Raw genomic sequence first — 27,192 nt, forward strand, 5'->3', positions numbered from 1 at the left:
AGCAGAAGTTATTTTCTTGGATGTTGAACAACTGACAGTGAGACTGGGGCTGGCATTATAGGGCTAAGTCAAGGCTATACAGCACAGGGAAAACAGTAAAGCTTGAGATATGGTTATGATGCTTTAATCTTAAAGGTTATGGGTACGGGCTGTTGCTTGGGGAGGCTCCTATGTCTCTCTATTTATCAAGGATTAGAAGATTTGGTTGATCTTTCCCCCCCAAAAATGAAACGACTGACATATCTGACAACCCAAAATTGATATGAATCTTAGAGCTAAGCTTGAACAAAGTCTGACACCTCAGATTTTCTGATGGCCGCATTTCATCTTATCCAGCCGCAAGGGCCAAGCACCTACAAAATCTCATTTTCTCTCTGTGCGGTTCTACAGATTATCTATCCATCCCCTAATTTTCCTCACATTTTCAACAATTTTTGTGGAACGAGTACTCTTGATGTTGTTTTCTGTGGGCTGTACTTATTACTTCTTCTCAAGTAATCTCAAGTAATTTTTTAAACTGGTAATCTACTCTTTTTCTCATAACATTTGACCACATGGATTGCATTACAATTGTTTCTCCCTTCGTGAAGGTTTAAGAGAAAGCTGATGATTTTTATACAGTGAGCTGATAGCGACATGTCGCACTGCAGCTGCGCAGTCAGCGGCTCAAAACAACTGATTACAGAAAAAGGCCGCGCTGCAGTCGGTGACCTTTTCAGCTTCAAGTCAATCTGGTCAGCGGGCTAGCAGCAATGGAAGGTCAAACAACTGAATCAGAGGCTGCAGCAAGCAACTCTTGGTGGCACTTAGTTCTACTTTTTAAAACAATTAAAAAAAGGGGAAGCGGTTATGCTATGAAGTACTGTCTGTGCCTGCCCAAAATCACCAAAATTTATGCACTTAAAAACTGGTCATCCAACCTACACGAGCACATTGAGGTGAGTTTTTCATTGCTAAGAATTAGCAAAATGTAATACTTAATGTCGTTCAAAATCTAACAGCATAAATACAATGGGCAACTATGTTGAACAAAATTCAGTTATATATCAAAATAACATGTGTTTTATCTTGTGGAAAAAAATCTTGATTTGATGATGCTTTACATTCATTTTACACCTAAAAATTGCAATAGCCAGCTACTTAGAGTAAAAATATCACCGTTATCACATGGCATGAAAATAAATGTAGCAGATACTCACTACTTAAAGCAGTTTTTTTTTTTCTCTTTTAATGAACACTCTTTTCCTCTTACCTGAGTAGTTTTCTTACAGGGTAACTTTTACTCAAACTCAAGTAAATTTTTAGATGAGTAACTGTACTCTTTCTTAAGTACAATGATTCTGTACTCTACCCGCCCCAGCATCTGTCACATATTTAAAAAAAAAAAAAAAAAAAAAAATCTGGCTGGCAGCCCCTTTCATCATATCCTCTGTCACCTCTTCCAAAACTGACTGCATTTGAATCTCAAATGAAATGCAAATGGTGTCTGGCAAAATACAAAGCAGGTAAGAATTCAGCCAGAAGCAGTCAATCAGTGATTGAGGAGACCACTTGGCTCAAAGAGGGACATGTGGAGTTTTAGAGGATAGACACACACACACACACACACACACACACACACACACACACACACGCACACACACACATCACACACACACACACACACACACACACAGGCATACATGCAGAGGTGAACTCTGGGCAGTGTGTGAACCACAGCTGTTGGAGGGGAGGATGAGAGGTTGAGCAGTGTCTGTGGAGAGCTTTCTAATGAATCTAACATGGGAGAATTAGGACTGACTGAGTGTGTGTACACCAATCAAAGGCAGACTGGAGCAGGCAGATGTAGGGGTTCCTCATTAACACTCGCTTTTTCTCCTCTCCTTCTGCTCAGTGAAGGCAAGGCTAGGCTGCTTGATGATGATGATTAGGCTCTCCACCAAACCTGCGACAATCACCAGATATAGAGACAGGCACTCCACCAGGAATGTCTTACTCTTCAGCCCCTCTCATCCTTCTGTTCTCCCTCTGTGTCCTTTTCTCTCCCTTATCTCCGCTTTGCTCATACTCTTTCACTTTGTCTCTACAGTATACATTAGCAATCCACCTTGGGCAGGGGAAGAAGATAGGCTCAGGTCATCGGGTCAAAATCATTGTAGCATGAAAGTGAAATGAAAATGTGGGGATATCATAGGCGAGTTGAAACATCGAGTTGAAACTGAGCATTACTCTTTCAGATGACTTATTTCATCAAAGACATTTTACCTGGTCAAAACTCTGTCTCTGTTTACTCCCATCTCTCACATTCCATTTCCTTATCTATATTTTGTCATCCCAAATGTTGTTTTTTCCTTCCATTCCTGTGTTTCCTTCTCTCAATCCCTCCTTCTCTCTTTACAGAACGACTCGTGGAGTGAGCTCTACTCCTTTGCCCTCTTTAAGGCCATGAGCCACATGCTGTGCATTGGTTATGGACGGCAAGCCCCAGAGAGCATGTCGGACATCTGGTTGACCATGCTAAGCATGATCGTAGGAGCCACCTGCTACGCCATGTTCATTGGCCACGCCACTGCCCTCATCCAGTCCCTAGACTCATCCAGACGGCAGTACCAAGAGAAGGTAAGGCTCTGGCTATTATTTTTTTAATCATATCTAAGGCTACGCCACAACTAAGAATAACCGTGACATAAAGTATTTACGGCGAGACGGCGAGTCAAATTATGGTATCATTAGGAAGAGAGACTGAAAATATCTAGGTAAAAATTCAGGCTTTTTGTAGATACACATGGAAATGTGGGGCTATGTGGTAAAAAAGGAAAATATAGAAAAACTCAAAGTAAGAGACAGTTTATTCTCCCAGTCAAATTGTAATGCATTTCTTTATGTAAATGTACTTTTAAATAATTGGTTAAACAAATTTTTACAATGCCAAGAGTCATAAGGAGAGATTTTTAGCACTGCCAGTGAGGTCCCTATATCTTAAAAAGAGCCCAGGTGGCTTCATTATCTATTTCATGGTATGACGCCATAGAGAGATTGTATAGGTTTAATCTAAAGGGCTTGTCCTACACAGTGGTGTTGATAAGGTTGTCACATTTAATATGGACAGAGAGGGTCCGCTCATTTGATTCCCACACACTTTGATAGGAACACCATCTGCTCTATTAGTTCGATATTCATGATTGCAGCTCGCTGGGCCTTTGCTGGCTGTCGTCTCCATACACTGGCAGATCAAAGCTTTTGGTGTGTGTCTGCAGGATAGGGAGGCGGCACGCTCCTGCTTTATAAGGCCATGGTATCATTGGCGCTCTGTGTCTTGTTAGCGTCCTCAGATCCTAGGTGATGTGTATATGTCTTGCCCTATCTATCACCAACACACGCCCGCATGCGGACACACACGCATGCAAACACACTAGGGTAATTGGTCAAGCTTTGTTGTGTAATTGAAGCATCTGGCTAATGTTGAGAACAAAGGAGGGTTGGGTTTTCGTCTCTCTCTCTCTGTCTGTCATCTGCCGTTTTGGCGTGAACACAGGGCTTTACTGTGTTTATTTTGTTCCATGGTGCTCGTGGTTTGGTTGTGCATCGTCTTGGAGAGATAATCATCCTGCACAGTTTTCTGGGTCATAATATCAGCCAGCATCCATGATAATGTTGACTTTGTACCAGGACTAATTCTCCTGTGGTATAGAGGGTATAGTGTGTTTAAAATGTAATTTCATGCATTATGAAGCTATTTTATATGTCAGATTCATCAACATGACACAAACAGCAGGGAATGGCTGCATTATCAATGGATCTGGGGTGCGCCATGCGTAGTCACTGAGCAAACTGTACTCCCCCAGTGACTGTGTATGGTGTGTACACACACACACACACACACACACACACACACACACACACACACACACACACACACAGACACTGAGCATGCTGCACCCCCCTTTTGCAATGTTTGTTTTCATATCACCACAGAGCAGTTGACTGGTTTAATGAGCAGGTATTCACACAGCAAGAATTGCTTGCTCGTATGCAATTCTTTTTCAAGCTTGCCCACTTTTAATCTTACATTGTTTCCTGTGTCTTTAAAAAAAAAAAAAAATCATTTTACAAAAATTGTTTGTTTTTCGTTTGGTCAGATGGACTATTTTTACCTCCCCTAAATGTATTTGATTCCTTTTCTTTTTCTGTCTTTAATTATTTTATTCTTGTCTTGATGCCTTACTAAAAAAAAAACAAACAAACAAACAAACAAAAAAAAAACCTCCAGTTCCTGACAATGCCTTTGCATCAAATCAGGACTTGCTTTTTTTTTTTTTTAACCACTTAAAAAATCACCACATAGAAAGCAGGGTAGTGCATAATACATGTACTGTATGTTTGCAGTATATCAGTTGCGTTCTGTGGCATGACACGTACAGCGATCAGTTCCTGCCCTCGGTCTCATGCTCTACTTCTTCCTTGATGTGAAACAGTGAAATAATGAACTAAGTAGCAAGGCTGCCAGGCTGGACTAAGACAGATCTCGTCCTGCTCCAGGCCCGTGACTGTTCATCATTAGCCAGTGAGCTGAGCGGTGCTTTACTGTAGCCTGCAATAACTCCCGCCATCTGATAGGAGGCTGGAGACGGAGCTATGGGTTGGAGCTTTCCTTTGCTGATAAAAGAGGTTCTTTGTATAAGATAAGTCTAAACGGTAGCGACAGCATGCGCTTGTATTGACATAACGCAGAGTAAACAGTTAGTGTCCCGCTCCCGTGTTGAGACAGGAATGTCATAATAGCTCTGGCACCAAGCATGTTGTCCTGTCTACATTCAGAGACCCCTGTAACCAAAGGGGAGGTGTGTTTTGTAGCTGTTTACTGTGTGTCTGCAAGGTAGACAACGTGTACTTTTTCACTTTATCAGTAAGGACACAATGTGTTGCTGCGGTGATGGTGTGTTTATCAGGTCCAGGCACATGGGATATGAATAGAAATGTACAGAAATGATGGGAGAAAGGGAAAAAAAAAAAACAGGCAGATGCGGGTGAGAATTACAGGGGAGAAACAGAGTATCCCTCTTGTCTTTGCAGTCATGTCCATTAGCAAACACACACACACACGTACACACATACACACACATACACATACAGTTTAGCATTCATATCTGGTTGCCATCTCAAACATTTTGATCGAATTCAGATTAGATCCAGTGAACAGTGGGTTTCACTTCACTTGGCTCAGTGGAACTCATAGAAGTTGTAGCTAATGGTATTGATCATTGTGTGTGTGTGTGTGTGTGTGTGAGACGGTGAGTGGATGCTCAAAAGCTCCACCAAGCAGGATACAGTATAACCGATGAGGCAGCAGCAGCAGCTTAACACTCCTTTGTCATCCACTCTTTCACGTTGAGGTGACAGGTGCCCTCATCCCTTGTTCCTCTACAACCCTCTCTCTCTCTCTTTCTCCCTCTCTTTCTTCATCTGTCCGTCTGCCCTTGACTGCTGGGCAATGCACCATCTGCCAGCGGACACGGCACATGGACAGAGGGCATTAGCCATTATGTAACTGCACTCCTGCTCCTCCTCCCCCATCACTTCCTCTCCCCCAAGAGCGTTGGAGCAGCATATCTGAACTGCTGTAAGAGGAGAGAGATGTGACCCCTGGGGCCTCCAGTGATGAGCGCTGCTCCGCCGGGCCTTGACACATCATGCAGCGACTTGAGGAACGGCTCACTTTGTGACCTGGACAAGCTCTGAGGCCTGGCCCGGCCGACCCAGACCTCTCTAACTGGACTGAGACCATATAGAATCAAAAATTGATTTGCTCTTAAATGTTCTCAGATCTTCTCAAAGCTCCTTAAAGAGTGTCCAAAACTAGAAATGGAAATTTTAATCAGTTTCAATGCCACAGTGTTTGAAATGCAAAGCAACCCCTTTGTAGCACCTGAAAATATACTGAATGCACAGAATCTTCCATCATCTTTTGTGAGTTGCAGCCTCCTCTGCACGATTTACACCTCAACTGCCTCAAAGCTGAAAATTCCTTCTATAACTTGTCACTTTTTCTACATCTCCTCTTTTGTGATTGATATACAGTAAGTTGAATAAAGGAAGTGGATTCACCTCACCAGTACACTTCATGAGACCAGCAAGTGCAAATTAAAATAAGTAGAAATCAAAATAAGCATGTTAAATGTTGTGACTTCTGTATCCTGTCCTCTTGAAGCCATGCTAAATACTACTCAAATATTGTTTTTCGGGCGAAGTAAGACATTTAGAATAGAGACCATGGTATGAGATTGCAAGAGATTGAAATATTTGGTTGTGCATTAAACATAAGTTATATAAAATATGTGAAAACTGAATCATAAAATGCTATACATGTTATATAAGGCAATTCTGTTTGCTTGACTGGAATTTGCATTTGCATATATTCTCCCTCCTTATGTGCCATCACTGAGACACACCAAGTTTCAATGGCAGTGCAATGTGTGTATGTGTGTGGGCATGTGTGTGTGTGTCTCTGTATGCATGCTTGTGTGTGAATGTGTGTGTTTACCGCGTCTGTCCCTTCCACTCCTCGGTCAATGAGCTAAAAGATACTGCTGAAGTCAACTTGGGGTTTTATACTGTCAGGACACCAAACACACACACACACACACACACACACACACACACACAGATATAAGACTTGTCACATCCTGAGCCTTGACGTTCAGTGACATGGGCCATTAATAGGAGGACCAATTCAATTTCCCCCTCTCCCTCTGTGGCAGCTTACAGTGACAGCCATGCATCATAGTCGCATGCCACCAGCTACCGGCTTTATGTCCCATAAAAAACCCTCTGTACTGCCTTTACCCAGAGTTCACTAAATCCACAGGCCGAGAGGAACAGATTGGATTCCAGAAATGTAATGCATTTGTTAGTTTTATATAAGTACTGCAGCGGGATCTAACCCCAGTCCTGTCGGTGGACTCCCTGCCGCAGAGTTTGATATTATAAGATGGACACCGCCTTATAAATACAATCTAAAGAGGATGATCTCAGTTGTGCCAGACATGGATGCATTTGCTAGTGAGCTGCTGAGTCCTATATGAATGCTGCAGATATCGACGGGATTTGGGAGAATTTTTGGAGGAAGAGCTACAGTGCTGCAGCCTTTATAAAATCACTCTCTTGAATGAATGGCTGTGCTCCGTATTGAACCTCTGTCACCCTGCAGGTCCCACCTGTGGGCTTTTCATTACGAATGTATGCCGTGCAGCTAGGCTTTGTTTAAACCCGCAGAGCTTTATTCTAAATTCTAGTGGAGATGTCAGTGTTTCCAGAGATACCAGATATGTCCTGCTGAATGACGGGGAAATTGCATAAAATGACGCACAAGACATCCAGATATTTTCTGTTTGATGTAATGGTGCAGCCATAAAACACTGGCATCTTGGGCTGGAAAATTTCACCCAGTGTAAGTGAGATGTAGCTTCAATGAAGCGTTTCAACCAGCAGATGCAGAATATGTGTGTGACATTGTTGTACATGTATTTTCTAACTTTGAAGTAGTCATAGTTCAAAGGGTTAAACAGTCATTGTATAAATATGTATCAATCGTTCAATACATGCTATGATATATGATCTCTATGAGTTCTGTACCTTTGTGTCTGTGTGACTGTATGTGTCTGTAGCAGTTGTCCAGTGTGAGAAAAAAACAAAATTAGGGGTTGGCAGATGCCCATCGTCTTCCAAACATGAATTTCCAAAAACATTTTGTAGCATTCTTGAGAGCACTTGTAGGACAATACTCTCATTTCAAATTCTGTAGTAATTAATATCTGTGAGTGAGCAGAATTAAAGTTTTTCAAAGCTGAGGACATCTGAGTCTCACTCCCATCTTGCTGATTTGAGTGACACGGTCACTAGTGTAAGCCAAATGCTGAGAAAATGAGAAAGTCAATAAACTGAGCTCGTTGGTGCCATTTCAGTTTAATTGAGACTGTTGCACAGTAAATCCCGAGGCAGGAGGCACTTAATAGGAGCTTCCCAGTCTATCCTCCTGCTTGATTGAATGAGCTGGGTGCTTGGCGACTACGGCAGTATCTTTATTGTTACTGACACTGCAAATGGTGAGAAATTTGTCAAGTTTAAGTGAGATGGCTTTAGTCCTCCTTTGTTTTACTGAAGGAGTAGGCATCCTGTGGGATATCTCTGATGTCCTAAACTAAGCTGTCTTAACTAGAAACCAAACCTGAAGATGTTTGAGAAGCATCATGGGAACCGACAGTTAGAATGAGGCTCATGTGGTTGTCTCTGTCTCGGTTTTCAAGGTGGGGGTGGGATGGCATAAGGAAGACAACCTATCTGGGTTTCATGTTGTCACCATGGCTTGATGCCTAAGCAGAATTATCACCCAAAGCACTTTACTACAAGTCCGTAGCTACCTTGCAAGGCAGCTGGAATCACCAGATCGCGATCACGTGATAATCCATCTTGCCAGGCTTCAGGTTATGTGCTTGTGGCAGATACAAAGTAGTTTGGACCAATCAGCGGCCACTGGCGTGGTTTATGTTTTTACAACAGCGAGCAGCAACAACAGTGGCAGCTCCTAAAGAGGTTAGTGTGGTGCTGCTGTAGGATCAGCTGTATCAAAACTGGAGATGCTAATTTTCCTTAAAAGGTTGGCAACAATCTTCTCCTGACATGCTAACTACATAGCTGCACTGACTTTCTTGCAAGCTGTCAAAGTTCTTTAGACTGCAGCTTCTTGTTATTTCCTCTTTCTTTGCTCTCCTATTATGTCTTATGGTTGGCTGATCTGATTGGCTGAAGTTAGACAGATGGTTCATCTAATCACTTGCCAAGTATATTTGAAAATGCCTTCCCTTTTCCAAACAGTTTCCAATGATGAGTTCTCAGCTGGATCTGTGTAACAAACCATCAGGTTATGTCCGTAGGGCCCTATTGCTTTTGTCAGGATTCCTCTTTGTCTTCCTCTTTTTTCTCTCTTCTGCTTCTCCTTCTTCCACCTACAAATTGATTTGTACCTCAGAGACCAAAGTCCTGGAGTTACCAAGTTTAGTGATAGGTTCAAGCCCTGTACTAAGGCAACAAAAAATACATCAACATGACTATTGGCTCTACTGTGCATACAAAGCAACTTTGTAAACACAGTTGCTCAAGACCCTGCGGCAAATGGTCTGGAATAATTTCCAGACCATTCAGATTCTTTGGCTCCGGACAAATCTATTGGACGTATGAGTTTACATTACAGCTGTGATAGTTTTTCTTCCATCTTAAATGTTATGTATGTTGTTAGTTATTTCTTCTTCAGTGTTGATTCAATCTCAGCTTAATTTTGCACACAGCCCATATGGACTTCCTAGATTACAACTTACACAGAGAAAGTGATGCATGGTTCCGAAATGCCTGTTGCTAGAGCAATCAAACTTCAGAAACACTTTGGAAGGACCTCAAGCTGTGACAGACCACTTTTGGCGTCTCTACATAGTTTCACTATTAGGCCAAGCTAACAACAGTGACTGTTGTTTAAAATTTCTCCTAGGCATCTTTGATCTTCATCTTCTCACACAGACTTTTGATATTTGCACCCATTTGGCTGTGACAAAGAAAAGATTTTTTGATTTATGGCAAAGACACAAAAACAGGAAAAGATGTTTTTCCATTTCCTAAATACTTAATACAGTCCCCACATCACATACCTATTTGCAAAAGACCTTAAAGTATGTTAGACCACATTTGGTCATACTAAATAGCAGCACCATAGAGACAAATTGACAGTATCTCAAATGGCTGTGTGTCAGGCAATGATGAATCAAGCTTATGTTCTCAGGATCAAATAATGAGCTCCATAGGACTGATATTTAAGACAGAATTAGATTACATCAGGTCAGTTGATTTAAGTTAATTTAACCCTATAAAGCCATTCGTATCATATATGATACACATTTTCAATTCCGTTTTTCGTTTTCAGTTTAATCAATACTTGACCAAAATACTGTTGTATACCTTTGAACACTTCCCCTGTTCACCCTGGTCCATACCATTGGCACTTCAAGTACATATCATATATCATACACCAGAAAGGTTGTGTAATAACATATTTTTTGATTTTTGATTTTTTATATATATTTTTTGTTATAGGACTAAATAAAGGGTTCACTTTCAAAAAATTGGAATTTTCTGTCAATTCTTTCATAGTTCAGGTTTTATAGGGTTAAGAAAAAATATGTAATAAAACTGGGTAAAAGGAGATTGTGTGGGATAGTTGTAGAAGTAGGTGTAGAGAAGTAAAGAGAGATGTTAAAGAAACAGTCAGAGGAGCTGCAAGAGGGGGGCAGACTGCTTCAGTCTAATTAATTTGTACAAAAAAATTAAGAGTAGCTGAGGGCCAAAACACATCTCAATTTTATTAATTAAGTGCTCCTGAAAATGTGAGCGAAGCCCTTGTTCTGTTCAGGCGGTGTCATTATTGTCACATTAGGATGAGTTTGTCACTTTATAAACAAGGATTTTAATGAAACCCCAAAGTCCCCCACATTTTTAAAAGCAGAGCATGCCACTGTAGTTAAAAAATAATAATAATAAAAAAAATCCTATCCTGACAGCCAGTATATACTTTATTAAGGATACTGTAAAGTTACCATATCACACAAGCAGGCAGGGTCAAACCTTCATTCCTTCACTGACCTATATGTTACCTTACAGTGTGACAAAATGTAATTTCCTGGACAGTTGGCGATCCCATCCCATCCCGTGTGTGTGTCATCGACTGTTATGAGCAAGGTCGCCTCCACCCCCTCCCCTGTCCTTCCAGTCATGGTATCTACTTATAAATCATGATTGTTGGGTCAAGCCATGGACATGCAGAAAGATATCGGCACTCTAAATGATTAAAGAATTGGATTACCTCGGAATTCCCAGAGTTAATCATTTTAGCTCCCCTCATTTTATGTGCCACCTCGATACCCACAAGACATAGATATAGTGTATATACACAAACAGTCAGGCGGAGATGGTCCTATATCATATGTTTCTGCTTCCCACTTCACAATAAATGGATTGAATGGGATGACTTGAAAATTTGTCTCGCCAGATTTCGCCTATCCCCAATCAGTTAATGAGATCCTCAACACAAAATGGATTAAAACGATCATATCACTGCTGCTGCTGGGCGACAACCTTGTATCTCAAAAATGTCAGCTCCTCAGCAACTGAGACACATGGTCCTTTATTTTCCTTGACCACCATGCAGGCCTATTTTTGAGTTCATCCAAGTAATTTGTGAAAAGGTTGCGTCAGTCCAAGGGTTGCACAAGTTCCTCCTTCTGTCATATTCTGTCTATTCCACCGTGGAATCCTTGAAGTAGTTTTAAAAATGGAAATCCCCTAAACTGGAGTTAAGAAGCAGCAATTTTCTTATCACCTTTACCCTGATTTACCTCACACAGGTTTGAATGGACAGCTAAGACTTCAGACGTAGGCGGCGGAAGAATTATAGCTGTGCTGATTAATGTAGACATTGCACAACCACGGGTAGGCTGCATGAAGTGACAGGGCGCAATCAATCTCAAAACATCTTTCTTGTTGCCAGAGAGAATCACAGTAACACGTTCAGAGCGCTCATCACCCAGGGCTGTTTAACAATGAGCAATATTTATCTAACCCTCTTATCCAAGTGCACCGTGGAAGGCACGGCCACGGATTTGGGCCGCGTCTTGTTGGATGTTGCCTCTGTGTGGTCTTGGGTAGGGGAGGCTCTCTCCTGACCCCCCTGCTTGAAGGCTAGTGTTCATCCAATTGACAAGTCGTCTCCACAGAGGGATGACTCACACGGCTTAGTACACACACACACACACACATACACACACGCTTGTGAAACTGCAAGAAAGAGTGAGAGAGAAAGCTTACATAACATCTTTGACCAACTTCAACAAACAGTCCAACAAGACCATGTGGATTTATTAAGCTATTCTTCCACCACTGGTCACAATGGAGCCACAGTGCTGCCTTATGAGTCTGGTTCTCCTACACAGTCCATTCATCCGTATTTCTCACAAACTCATGAATTTATGCATTTTTTTTTTTTTTGTTCTATGGGATTTCAGAGGAATCATGATATGTTTGATGATGACTGACTGTCATCGCATCTTCCCGGGCTTGTTTGCTTGTGAGGTTTGGAGCGTCAGCAGGTGTCTTTTGTCCTGATAAAACAGGTTGAAAAGCTTCGCAGTGTTGGTGTTAGAGTGGTTATGCTGTTAACCTATTGTTCTTATACATGACTGAGTCACATGGCCACCTCTCCCTTGGGGCTTCAATGTGTGTGTGTGTGGCAGAAGGGTGTGTTTATTTACAGGGAGGCGGTGATGCGTGAAACCACACAGAACGTGTCATCCTGCTCTTCGATTTAAAGTAGAATGAGACTGTAGCTTTGAGGAAAATGGAGGGGAAAAAGCCAGTTTCATCCTCATTTGACATATAATTGCGCAATGCCAACTGTGTATAGGAGATGGTATCGTTCCAGTTGCCACTGTTTTTGTGGAGAATCTAGGCATGAAATGTGTTATGGACGGACATAATGAGCTGAGAGAGGTGTATATTCAGGCAATATAGATAAACACACTGTTAATGAATATGCAATGGTTTGAATCACTTGGAGTCAATTTGATCTTCCAATGAGCAAACACGATGTGTCACCGCTGAAGTGTTTTCAGCCTCAGATTCCCCCTCGCCTGATAGTTTCACAATTCACAAGTCCAACCTAAATAAGTAACATCTTTGTGTCCAAGAATAGCATCTGAGTAGATAAATGTCTTTTTTGACAGCAGTCTTCACAAAAGAGCTGCTGCTTCTCTTTCCTCATTCCAGTAATCCGTCACAATCACAGGCATGTTGGCACTGTCGAGAACCAGCTGATGTTTGTTTTGTGTGTTGTGGACACAGATTTGTTCCTACAAAATATATAATACACCAAGAGCGCCAGACCAGACAGGGAGATTGAGGGAGAGAGACCTGCTGTGGTTAAAATGTAGAATACACAGCGGTATGTTTCTTCTGTAGACACAGTGGAGCATGATAAATCCTCATGGGCTTTACGGGGCTGTCACATTTCTTCAACAACTTCATCACAATTCCCTCCCACAGCTGCGCAATATAAATAGGTCACAGGAGCTTCAGATCTCAATGTGTGTACACATAGACATTACCGTTCATTAAGAGCCAATTATAATACAGTCTGATCAAATCTATGCATTTAGGACAGAGCTTCTCGCTGTGCATAAAGGAGAAGTGGGAATATCTTCAGAAGTGAGATCATCGCGATCCTGTGGGGATTCGGCTTGTCAGATGTTTCCACTTTGTGTTCAAGGTGCTGAGTGTGGAAGTGTCTGGTATCGCTTTCTCTGACAAATGCATGGATTGCCCCTTTAGTATTTCCCAGGCGTAAGTGAAACCATGATGCAGGAAATCCGATGCCACTAGCATGTCACTATCATAAAAATAGGGCATACCTATCCTCATCACAATTAATAATAATAAAAAAAAAGTCTAGGGTGCATAATTCACATTTTTGTCGCCTTCTTCCGTGTCCCTCCATCCCACTCCTACCCCTTATTTTCCATCCTTTTTTTTCCATCTTCCAGTACAAACAAGTGGAGCAGTACATGTCCTTCCACAAACTACCAGCTGACTTCCGACAGAAAATCCATGACTACTACGAGCACAGATACCAGGGCAAGATGTTTGATGAAGAGAGCATCCTGGAGGAGCTTAATGAGCCGCTGCGTGAGGTATGACACACACCACCCATAGGCACAAATCATGGTGCAATTTTTTTCATTCCATTGTACTGCCTAGCCATCTTATTTTGGTACTAGTACGCCTAAACAATCTGTGGACTTATGATTCAAAATTACACAAAAGTAAAGTAAAACTATTTCCATGTAAAAAGGTCAAAAAAATCCTTTTTCGACCTCGCCTCTGCATCAGTTCACATTGATAGTCACTGCAAAATTCTGCAACTGTGCCATCTCAGAGTAGCGCTGTTGCAGCAACAGCATCTGTTCTTCCTCAGATGTAAACACAAAAGGAACCTAAACAAATAAAGCTAAAACTGGAGCATCTTGTCCACAAAACATGCCATCTTTGAAAGCACTGGCTCCCAGACCCTTCTGATGTCTCAGTCTTAAATGCAATCACTCAAACAATCATTCCATTTTCACTGCTACATGCAATAAAACATTTGACTTTCATAACCGCTACATGTGCATGCCCAACATCCTCACATCATTCAGCCTGCAGTATGATATTATGAGGAGTCCAACACTGTTTGCTGTCCTCATTTAGGAAATTGTCAACTTCAATTGCCGTAAGCTGGTGGCGTCCATGCCGCTGTTTGCCAATGCTGATCCCAACTTTGTGACTGCCATGCTGACTAAACTGAGGTTTGAAGTCTTCCAGCCAGGAGACTACATCATCAGGGAGGGAACCATCGGCAAGAAGATGTACTTCATTCAGCACGGGGTGGTCAGTGTTCTGACCAAAGGAAATATAGGCATGAAGCTGATGGATGGGTCCTACTTTGGAGGTATGGCACTGTCTTCATCTCCCGTTCTGTTCTGTTCTGTGTTTTTCTGTTCTGTTCTGTTCTGTTCTGTTCTGTTCTGTTCTACTTTTTTGTTTCTATTCTATTCAGTTCAGGTCTAGTCTGGTCTGTGGCTATGCTGTGCTTTCAGGCAAGTGGCACTTGTCTAATTTCATAGCCATTTAAGTCCCAGCAGAAACCGCCACAGCACTGTCACAGGTTGTGGTTCCTGTTTAAATAATGGTAGTAGCAACAAGAGGATAGAGAGTAAGACAAACACCCTGACATTTTTCTTGGACTCCTTGTATTGTCATGCCTCACAGCCACTTCTGTCCCACTTTTCCAGGTTGTTTGCTGCTGTGGCTGTTTAGGTACACTGTGGCAGTGCAGCTACTACTGCCACACACACCAAACAAAACAACACAGGCAGGCACACACACACACACACACACACACACACACACACACAAACACATGTATTCTTTGAATCTTGTGGATTGATTGTAAGTGGTGCATCTCTCACATCTGGTTCCCTTCATGGCCAAGGCAGAGCTCCTTGGCAGTGCTGCTGATGTGCCAGCAGCTTGAGATTCTGTGGGAGAAGCATGGATACAGAGCACACACACACACACACACACACACACACACACACACACACACACAACATATACACACTCACACACAGTTAATAACAGCTAATTAGCAGAGGAGAACAGCGATGATGGAGCCATTTGTAATGTCAAGCACAGATCGTCCAAAGTCATGTCCACCACCAGGGAGACATTCAGCCTTCTCGCATAATGCAGAGAGCAAGAAATGGGCTTGAACTGGCTGGAGAGACACGGCTTAACCGCTGCCACATGTGTATATGTGAAATGTATTATCTCATTTGCATTTGCAAGGATTCTACTATATTAAGTAGATGGTGATGTCTGCCCAACAATATGTCTTTGCTCCAATATCCATATGGGATTTTATTGTTTTACCATGACTACACTGTTGCTACTGTTCACTGTCGCTACTAGTGCTGCAGCTATTTTAGATTAATAGATAGAGAACCAGGTCATAGATTTGACAAATGCTACACATGGTACTCCATTGTGTCCGCTGACAGCCATGTGTCCTGTCAAAATGTGCAATGAGGCTTTTGTGCCATTAGATGTCCACTGTCCCCTTCATCAATACACAGGATATGATGTTACTATCCCTTGTGCTATAATCCAGGGTGAGCCTTCCATAAAAGGCCCAATTCAGAATATCACTGAATGTTATGATACAAATGACAACCATAAAACACCAGGGTATGCTGTCATAAATCTACAGGACCAAATGACAGGCAGCAACCTATTCTAACTTCCGAGACGAGTGAGAGTAGGAAAGTGTTTGGGGTTATGAAGTGTGCACCCTGCTTCACCTGTGTTTCGTTGGGTGAGCCCCACAACACCTCAAGAAAGCTCAACAGTGTATTCCAGCATCCCAGAAACACACACAAACACATCTTTGCCCAGTCTCAGCACACCCAAAGTGCACAACACTGCTGTGACATACACCACTGTTACCAGTGACTACTTAACAAGTCATTAAACTGCCAGAGCGTGCAAGCTCTACATCTGACCCCTGCACTTGGCCTAGCAGAGATCAGATACTTGACCAGCACAGTTGTCTGCATACACACACTGTATCTGCCTGGACTAAGATCAGTCTGGCTGGCCCTGCTGGCTTGACTGGCAGTTTCATTAAATGTGTCTTGGCTGTTCTGTACCCTTAGGTGGCTGTTGTCTGCATGCCATATCATGCCATGTCATGTCTTTGTATGGATTTTGCACCAGCAAACTTCAAGGACTTCAATGAAAAAAAAAATAGAGCTTTGTATTTTTTTTTTTTTTTTTTTTTTTCAAATGTTGAAAATCTAGACTTTATAGCCAGTATATACTACAGCTGTTTCTTTTTTGTGGTCTGACAGGGCACAGAATAGGCTACTACTATATGGTGCACTCTATATGTGACTAGTATCTTGAAAACACTGTGGGCTAGGATTTATATTGAGGGCTAATTCATATTTATTTACATGGTAATAAGAAAAAGTCTGTATAGGGTTGTGGTGATGTCAGTGTAACACTATGCAGGAGATCCTAATTAAACCTTAAGATTTAACCGGTTTTGGGGTCACTACTAAAAAAAAGTAATGTATAAGACATTACTCATTACTTTTTAAAAAAGTAATGCATTATTATACATAGTTACTCCCTGCGGAAAGTTTGGAATTTGTTAAACTGCTCGCTGCATTACTTATGCATTACTCTGCAGCATCGCCTGAGATGCACTGTCACATAATTCCCCATTAACAGTACAATGTTAAATCATACATATGCCCATCACAAATCCCCATCCTAATATGAAGGACATACACAATATATTTCTTTTATGCTCTTTAATAAAGTAATACCACACAGCCAACAGCAAAGCTGGTGAAAAGCAGTGCATCTGCAGTGGAGAGCTGTTTCTGGCCTGGGCACGTTACCTTCACATTCTTCTCCTTTTGCACAACAAATTCAAAGAAATATGCATGTCTCCAAAAAAAAGTTGCTCAAAAGTTGTAGGCTGCTCTGCCATACCAAGATGTTGACTAAAACGTTTCTCTTTCTTGTTAATTGGATCACTTCAACTTGACTGAAGTTTAGATTGGTGGGTTTTATGCAGGTAATGGATTATTTATCTTTGCATACTTTTTCAGAAGCTAGAAGATTGAACTGGAAACAGGAAGAGCGTGAATACACAAATTACACAATGGCTGCACTGCAAACATGACAGGCAATGATACAACAAAAAGTGGATTTTATTCATTATATATTATAATATTACACATGTTAAATATTTGAACATCTGGTAAATGTAGACAGTACAGGCCAAACTAAAGGGAACACCAAGATAGTGTCAGCGCTTATATGTGCAGCTAATCCTGGCACATTTGAGATTATCCCATAAAGTACTAGAAATATTCTAACCACTGCTAACATAACATTTCTGAGTAATGATTCACCATCATGAATTTCCCTGATTTCCAATATCTTCCAGGATGACAGTGCCCTCATCCACGAGGTAAAAATGGTCACTCAGTGTTTTGAATAGCATGATGATGTCACTCCACTGGTTTCATGGGTGTTATCACCCTCTTCCAACACTTTGCAGAGTGCGGGAATGATGCAAGCCTTATGCAAATGTTTATATTATCTATAAACCGAAAGATGACAAATGACCATTTATGAAAGACTCTGCAGGCATCTGTGGCATCTGAGGAGATGTTTTCCACCACCAGCAAACCACTGGGGTCAATAATCGATATGTTAGTTGCACTAAATATAGACCCTATTTCTTGCAGATGACTGGGATAAGAAAAAACAAGTGAAAAAACAAGCACTGTCTTTTTTTAAGAATGGAGCATGAACAAAGAGATGTGCATGGGCTTAATTTATATTGTCCCCCTCCGCTGAATCATTTCATGACAACATCTCCTATTTTGGTGCAGGAACTCAACAATAATTGCTTAATCTTTATGGTTTACCATGGAAACCTAACTTATACGACAACAACAACAACAACAACAACAAACATTATTTATATAGAAGCTTTAATAAGATAAAATACAGCCTTGCACAAATATATAAATTAAAAATATAAAGTCAATATTAAAACAGACCATAAAGCAGTAAAATCCAGAAAGTTAAAAAGAGGTAAAAACAAAAAGATAATAATAAAAAATATACATATTATTACTGGTATCGAAAACAACAGATAAGAGCAATTCAGGATATTAAAACCACAACAATATATATATAAAAAAAATCAAAATCAAAAAATCAAAGGTTACATTAATTAAAAGCAAGACCATAAAAATAAGTTGTTGTTTTTTTTTTTTAGCTGTTTCTTAAATTTATCAACAGAGGTTGGTTGTGGTCAGAGTATGTCCCAAGTCTTTGGTCCTACAAAAAGCTGCCTCACCACACTTTCTGCAATTTATTTGCGGCACATTTAGCAGACCAGCGTTAAGCGACCTAAGCGAAGGGTTTGGAACATACTCTGACAAGCAGTCTGAAGCATATGAAGCTGCTAGACCATTTAGGGCTTTAAAAACAAGTAAAAGAATTTTAAAGCCTCAGAAACTGGTGTGATGTTGTCTTTCTTGGGTTTGGATGAGATTCTAGCTGATGAACTTTGAACAAGCTGCAGTCCATCTGTTTTTTTTTTTTTTTGTTTTTTTTTTTCTTTTTCTTTTCAGTAAACTAGGATAAAGTGCATTACAATATTGTAAACCTGAAGATACAAAAGCATCAATCAGTTTCTTATCTACCTATCTAGGGTCTGACTCTTGCAATGTTTCTTTAAATGATAAAAGCCTGACTTTGTAACATTGCTGATATGACTTTTAAAATTCAATTCAAGAGTCGTGGATAATACCCAGGTTTTTTTTTTTTTTTTTTTTCTTAGTTTTAATCTGTAGAGCCAAATTTCCAAACCTGCTTAAGATTTCTTCTCTTTGTGCATCTGTGCCAATTATAAGAACTTCTGACTGATGTGATGATCATAGTCCTGTCTAAGCAACTTACACCTACACCTTAGACCTTTTCATTACTAAAAGCAGATAACCACAAACAACATAACTAACATATAGCACAGAGTACAGTGTTTAGCTGCATAGGCTCATTAACCGTGACTGATTTTGTGAGTGTGTGTGTGTGTGTGTGTGTGCATACACATAGGTATATGTTTATTCATGTGGTGTACACACATGCAGTATATATGGCGTTGTGGGGAGACATTCATAGACCCTTTGTCTCTGGATCCTCGACTGTCAGCAGCACACAGTAACTCATGTGCGCAGCATTTCTATGCTTTAAAAAACAAATCGGCTTGTGTCTGATCCATACTTTGTGATTATGCAGGCTGATCTTTTTCGTGACTCCTGGTGTGTTTGCTAGCAGCAGGGCTCTGTTTGCTGCAGGAGACACCACAGTCAGATGCACACACAGACAGACGTTTCCAGTGTAGTGCGCCTGTGCATGCCATGAATGGAATCTCCCGGTGTTTTGATATTTTTTTCTCTATTTCCCATAGAGATTCAGTGGATGTCGACCCTTCAGAAGGGGGTGGGGGTGGGAGGCGGGGGGCAGAGGGCATACTGTTGTCAAGACAACAGCCATTCCCAACCCACAGAGGAAGAGAGGGGAAGCTAGAGAGAGGAAGATAGGGGAAGGGAGCGGGAACAACCGAATGTAATGAAGCTTAGCTGCACATCTCCGAATATAGAGTGCGCTCCCTTCACACAGCTGTCAGTGCTGTCTGCTGGGGGAAATACTCAGCGTTACTGTCAATGCATCATACTGACTACACACCACCACTGCATACACAAGCCACCACCATTCTGCACTCTCATTTGATGAAGGCGCATCTTCATGAAGTAAAGTCTTGAGCTTCCCGCCCCCCCGGAATGTTAAGCGAATCCAAATGATGAATTGCTCAGACGACTGCAATACATTAAAGAAGTATAGAAATAGGAGAAATGGGATACAGAACATGTCAAAAAGTGCATACAAACGATATCTGCACAGCCAAACCTAAAATTATAATGGAAATTGATGTCTTATGTCAACATAAGTGTGTTCAATTAATTTAAATATTTTCATTTAGTTTATTTGTATTTACTTCTATCAGTTTGCATATACAGGATCTGAATAAATAAACTTATATCCCACATTCTGCTGTGTTATGTGGGTATGGTTGTGTTTTATGAATAAAATAAATAGTGCAGCCTGAATATTGTGATTAACATATGATTACCTTGATCATGTTTGCTGTATAAACACACTTGTTAGATGCACTAGTTTCTAACCTGAAGTCACAATGAAACAAAAAAATGTTTGCTATACCTTAAATGTTTCTATACCTATTTAACAGCAGATGCCAAAAATATACAAAATTTGCTTGTGTTTTCATACAGACAGACTGATCTGTCTTTCATGGTTACTCCAGTAGGCATCAATAGATATTTCAGTAATAGTGTCATTGATGGTGTCTCCATTCAAATATAACAGCCTTTCCCTATTCAGTGGTGTACACTGAATCATCTCACGTTCCACCCTTACATGCTATATCAACAGGGAATACGTGACAGAAAGTTGCCCTTAACATTTCATTTCACTTGGACTTTAACAAGCATGACATCTCCAGGTAACCATGGTCAGGCTTATTTGTGTAGTAGTGTTGTAGTAGCTGGGCTGCTTTTGGACTGGACAACAGATCTGTCTCTCTGTCTCTTTATTTACTATATTCTTGATCTTTTCACCATCATCTGTCTGACACTCTGGCGTGAGTATCTGTCCGTGTGCCAGTTTTTAAGCCTGCCAACGTATCTTATCCATCAAACTGACCGTGCCCTGTCCCGTTCCTCTTTCCTCCAGAGATCTGTCTGCTGACTCGGGGCAGACGGACGGCCAGCGTGCGAGCGGACACCTACTGTCGACTGTACTCTCTCTCTGTGGACAACTTCAACGAGGTGCTGGAGGAATACCCCATGATGAGGAGGGCCTTTGAGACTGTCGCCATTGACAGATTGGACAGGATAGGTAAGACCGCTCACCTGAACAAGCAGGAGGAGTGCTAAAACACAAAGGAATATACGTCTCTGTTGAATTACCTGTTCAGTATCAGAAGGCTGAACTCCCATCAGCAGATTTGGTTTAATACAGGATTACCACAGAACATTTTCAAAAGTGACTTTGGAGCGGTTCAGTTGATCTCTGAGGGTTTACTTAAGCTGGTGTGAGCTATACTATTAGAACTTGGGTGCACTCTATAAATAAAAGCACCAAGACCACCTGAAACTGCAGGTGTCTGCCCTCCTCCAAATGAACTGCAGTTACACATGCTTGGAAAACCTAGTGTAAAAAAAAAAAAAAAAAAAAAAGAGCTCAAGACAAACCACATTCTGCACTGATGCTCATTTTCATCTATTGATTCCAGCAAAGTGCACAGCAGAGCCCATTGTGCTTAGCGCGAGTACTGTAAATTTGTTTCTAATCTCTCAGGATGACTATGTCCAGTGAGCAAGACGCTTGTGAGTATATATAGCAGTGGTTGCAACAAAGAAAGCTCTTCCACTCTGGTGTGGACCAAAGACATCTGACTGCTGGTGTGATCACACCCTCTCATCCAGACTTAGCATGTGAAACTTCTTGTAATAATTAGCACGCGTCTTCACTGACAATAGCTGCAGGTATGCTGTCATCCTGGGCAAATGTGTCATTCACAAGATGAAATAAAGCAAAAGGAAAATGTGTTCATTCATTAACACGAGATCTCAGTGGAAAAACTGATGCTATCTGACAGCTGTGATATATGCACGATCATACAGGGGCCATGTGTAGGGCGGAACAAAGGAGTGGGGAGGGGGTACAAATTTATTCATGGCTGTAAATCATCCATTACGTAACTCTTTGAGTGTATTTGTGGCACTGAACCTTAATGTTTCCTGTTGATGTTTGCCTTTATGGAAAACAGTTATTTATCATACGTGACACTTTGATTACCTTCAGGGAAACTGCTGAGCCAAGTACTCTTGGGTTTGCTGTGGCGTCTATATGCTCTGGATTCATTTACTGATTTGTTAAAATGATTGCTCAGCAGTAGTGCTGTCTGAGCATCCTTGGTCTGAGCACACACACACACACATACACACACACATACACACAGTCTGCTCTGTGTAGATGCTATCTTGAGAGGTGTTTACCTAACCACTCAACTCACCAGCAATAAACACTGTAACCGCATCATCTGCTCTGAAAGCACCTGGCTAAGTAGTGACCAGAAGCATGTTATTTATTCTTCACATTACAAACAATCCCCACTTTCCCCTCCCATCATGCATCATGCCCCAATGCTGCCTCCAAGGTCAGCGGCGCTGCTGATGTCACGTGCCCCCCCCCCCGTCACATGATCACGTTTCACATGTTTACAAAAGCCCTGCGTCCGCCACCTGCCAGCTGTTGCTATAGCAGCCAGATTCCACACATGAGCAGCCCTCAGTCAGCCCGCTCGCACATTTGGAGGGAGACCGAGGTGGCTGCTTCAATACGTAACCACCAGCCAAATATCCCCTCTGGATTTTATAGGAACATAATGAATATTAAACAGCAATAATGTGTTTGTTTGGCTGCTTTTGTTGACAGTGTCTGGGTGAAAATGCATCTGCATAACAAACACACAGGAGTATCTGAGGCCAGGCTGTGACTATAAAGTCTACATGCCATCTCAAAGCATAATGATGAAACAAGCTCTTTCCCTTTCAGGTGTGATAGGTTTTATTTTTGGAATAAATAGTGCCTTTGTAAGATTGTATTTTCAAAGTTCATTGCAATATGTTTTTTTTAAAAAAAAAAAAAAAAAAAGAGAGAGAGAGAGAGAAAAGAAAGAAAGACAGAAAAAAAAAACATTGATCTGAAACATCAGTCAGGCATTTTGTTGAGCCTCTCTGACCAGGAGTTTTTATCTAGGATTATTTTGGTCTAAGCAACCATAATTGCTGAAATGTTTAATGGAACCAGGCACCCTAGATCAACCATCCATAGATGTTCATAAATACAAACTCTGATCTGTGATCCATTACCATACAGAGGCATATATCCCTCATCTACCATAATGCAGCACATTGTCTTCTCTTAGCTGTTAATAAAGAAGAGGCAACATGGTGGATTTAGTTTAGACGTCTCACATCATGCTGCAGCTTCTGGACTTTCCCAGTTCTGCAGAAATAATAATACACATATTATATTTAAATGTATACAGAATCATTATTCAGATTTTTTTTTTTTTTTTTTTTTTTTACAATGCTTGGGAGCTCAGTTTCACTTGCGATCAGCAGAAGGAGTTCTACAATAGTTGGTGTGTGTATCTGTGTGGAACTGGTAATGCTTTAAAAAGTGTAGTGTAAGCGAAGGGTGTGTTATGTCTGTGGCAGCCTGGGTGAGCTGCGTGAAGGAAGCACTTTCAGCAACAAATTGGTTTCTCCTGGAGAAACACGCCGAGTAGTGAGCACGTGCAAGTCTACATGCACTCACTCACACACACACACACACACACACACACACACACACATACACACACATCCAGCTAACTCACTACATGCTGAATGGTAATTCAGGCAACAGACACAACTCCTTCGTGTTGTCTTCACTGAGGTGACTCGGCAAAAATACAGGCTGCCTTTCACTACCGCATGGAATCAATGCAAGAGATTAAGAGATAGAAAAGATAGGAAGCTCTCTCAGTCTGTCTGTCTCTCTCTCTGTCTCTCTCTCACTTCCCCCTCCCAACCCATTCTTTGTCTCGTTTGTCAGTGATGGATTTTGTGTGTGTCAGACGCTGACAGGAGGTCCTATATAACACATACACCATAACCAGGAAGCAGTAAAAGCAGGATAAACACACACACACACACACACACACACACACACACACACACACACACACACTTTTGCATGTCAGTTGAGGACTCTGCCATGGTAAGGTTGCATTGCCTCATCTTAGTAATGCTTAACAATAGAGGGATGGATAGAATCAGGTGCCTAATCGCAAATGTAATTTAGCACAAAGTCTTTGCAGTGACTTTTCTTTCAGTCGCTTTCACTGCGGTTTCACTATGAATATGTCAAAACAGGTTCGCTGGTTATTGATTCTCAGCATCCACGCTGATTTAATCGTATGTGTCCGGGATTGAATAGCAATGCAAGAGTGAGCAGGGAGCCACTGATTTGGTTATCAAACATATTTCATCATTATATCACTGTGGCTGGTGCGCACACTCACACACACATACACTCGCCGTCTCTTGCGCATGTTTGTTGTGAGATTAACAGCTTTGAATTCCACTGCAGACCACCTGTGATTTGCAGGTCAGCAGTAAGAGGATCTAGATGGAACATAACTTTGATATTCAACTATGTTTCGGCTGCCTCTGATGTATCCTCTCACGTGTCAGTGACCTGTGCTGCCTGAACAAGGGAGAAAATAAAGGGGAAATGAGGAGGTGTTATTTAATAGTACCATTAGTGCTATAATCATTCTGAGGCTTATTTCTGTGCTGAATGAATATTGATGGAAATGATCATTCTAGTGCGGGAGCTGAACATTTCTTAGGCAGCAGTGACTTTTATTCTCCTTCCAATTTACTTTGACAATCCTCCTACTTTTACCTCTCTATGTCATTTTTAGGCAAGAAGAACTCCATCCTGATGCACAAAGTACAGCATGACCTCAACTCGGGTGTTTTCAACAACCGGGAGAATGAGATGATCCAGGAGATAGTTAAATACGATCGGGAGATGGTTCAGCAGGTGGACGTACCACGACCTCGGGCTATGTCCATGACGCCTCCTCTGCATGGTAGCATCTTTGCTCCTCTGGGCTCCTCCTCCCAGCCACAGAGTTCAGCCATCGCCACTCTCCAGCAGGCCGTAGCCATGAACTTCTGTCCTCCTATGGCAGGGAACCTGATGGGAGCGGGGAACTTGCAGTCCCCCAGGATGGTGAGGAGATTCCAGGTGATGCAAAGCGTGTCAAGCCCGGTCCCAGCTTCTCCTCTGCAGTCTCAGCAGTCCATGCAGCCCCAGCTCCACGCTCCTGGTGCCTTTGCCCCAGTCCTGTCCAGCCCCCCTGTCCAGAGCCCATTGGCAGTTGGAGGACGATCATTCCAATATGGATCCAGTGCCCTGGGTGGTCCGTCCTCAGGCTCCCAGCTCTCTCTAGCCCAGCAGCACGTAGCCAGCCCCGCACACCGGCCCACAACACATATAAGCACCCATTCTTTGCAAATGGGTAGTCTGAGCCAGGACGCCAGGGCGCTGTCGGCTTCTCAGCCCTCGCTGCCCCATGATGGGACACAACCAGTAGCCCGCAGTCCGCCCCAATCCACTCGAGTCTCCTCAACTTCCATTGGACCCCCGCTAACCCCATCTGGCCCCACAGGCCTCCGGAGTGCCATACCACACAGAGTGGTGTTGCCCCACCAGATGTCTGTGGGGGCTTTCCCTGTAGCATCCCTCCCCAGCTCTGTGCAGGGGTTCGGGGCTGGTGCAGGGCTAGCAGTCGGGGGCGTGGGGACGGGGCTGGTGGACTCGGGACTACCCAAGAAGGACTCTATAGGAAACCTTCCTGAGACAGACCACATCAAAGTCAGATCCAGGCTATCCTCAAACTTGTGACCTTAATTATTCTCTTCTGAGGGAGCGAGTCGGTTTGACTGCAGGAACTCGAGGTGGGGGGGAGGTTTCTCTTCTCCCTCCTCTGGCTCCAATAGTAGACTTCTCTCCACCCACTCCAGTCTGACTATCTGAATGTATGAATGCTGTGTGAGTGGTAGCCGGGAGAATCTGAGGGGTCTGAGAGACTCTGATGTGACTAACATAATGAAGTCTGTATGATGACTGGTGAATCTGCAGCATTGGGATATTTCTACTCGCAGGCATAGATGCACAGAGCAGTAGTGGTAAAGTAGCATCTTCCCGCCTCTGCCTCCTTTATTTACTGTAGTTCACTGTCAGCATAGTCAGCAGCATATCTGCGTCACTTATTTCTCATCCACCTGCTTATTAGTCCAAACAATGCAAATCTGGTGTAGGATGGGACTAAAAGAAAATCAGGGACCTGCTTCAGATGACACGGTGAAGTTGGCACTTTACTGGCATATAGTATCTACCACTTTTCGTCACTAGCCTGCCTGCAAAACAAGACGATCTCCTCATGACACCTTCAGTTTAGTGCTTTCTCTGGGCTTCAGACTGCTTTCCTATCTTAAAATCAATGCATAAAAACTTTAAAAAGGGATTTTTTTCTCTCTGTTTCTTAAGTATCCCTTAAAAAATCTCTTCCAGACCAAAGTTGTGTGAACACAAAATTGGAAAATATCAAATGAGAGAGATAGTAATAATAATAATAATAAGTGACAACAGCGCTCTCCTTTGACTGCCTTTATCCCAACATTTCAAGCCATATTTTTCCACAGGCTACTACTGATATAATGAATAAATGTATTTGTAAAATCAAACTGGCATTTTTCAGGAACTAGTTGGCCTCTTTTGTAAGTCTTCCCTTCTAGACTATATAGTCTTTACAGATAAAAAAAAAAAATAAATGTTGTAAGCCCTGAGGATCTTAAGATTATAGACACAGATTATCCTTGATACTGAAATTACAGCTCGTGCGCTAATTGTATTGTTCCCACCAAGCCATCCGTTCTCACAGGAAATGTCTTCATGTTTAAGAGTCTTGAATAAACACGATCTGGCAAAAATATACCTGGCTATCTAACAGTTCCTATGAATAAAACCTATATGATTTGATATCTGAAGCTGGATTTATTTAAGGTTTTGTGAGCTTTATATCCATATTAATCAAACCCACAGCGACATGTTTTGCAGACATCTCTCTAACGCTAGTATTCAGAAATATCTGAAATGAGCTGTTTGCATTATTGGACTACAGTGTTTTTCCTTCGCCTGACTGATATTCTGCGGTTTGTGAAAGCATCACACTATCTTCGCAATTAAGCCTCACTGCCAATTAGTTTT

At 41.9% G+C, this 27,192-nt stretch overlaps 1 protein-coding gene across 1 annotated transcript in view; it reads left to right on the top strand.

The window, feature by feature from the left end:
* Positions 1 to 26,915, top strand: part of hcn2b (hyperpolarization activated cyclic nucleotide-gated potassium channel 2b) — a 45,476-nt gene extending 18,561 nt beyond the window's left edge. Inside the window, exons 4-8 of the mRNA XM_030050176.1 lie at positions 2,401 to 2,619; positions 13,635 to 13,781; positions 14,338 to 14,578; positions 21,031 to 21,195; positions 24,839 to 26,915. Of these exons, the coding sequence (XP_029906036.1) occupies positions 2,401 to 2,619; positions 13,635 to 13,781; positions 14,338 to 14,578; positions 21,031 to 21,195; positions 24,839 to 25,827 (1,761 nt within the window). The 3' untranslated portion in view covers positions 25,828 to 26,915. The remainder of the gene's footprint in view (positions 1 to 2,400; positions 2,620 to 13,634; positions 13,782 to 14,337; positions 14,579 to 21,030; positions 21,196 to 24,838) is intronic.
* The last annotated feature ends 277 nt before the right edge of the window (positions 26,916 to 27,192 follow it).

The sequence above is a fragment of the Myripristis murdjan genome, chromosome 4, assembly GCF_902150065.1.
Source record: "Myripristis murdjan chromosome 4, fMyrMur1.1, whole genome shotgun sequence".
Lineage (NCBI taxonomy): Eukaryota > Metazoa > Chordata > Actinopteri > Holocentriformes > Holocentridae > Myripristis > Myripristis murdjan.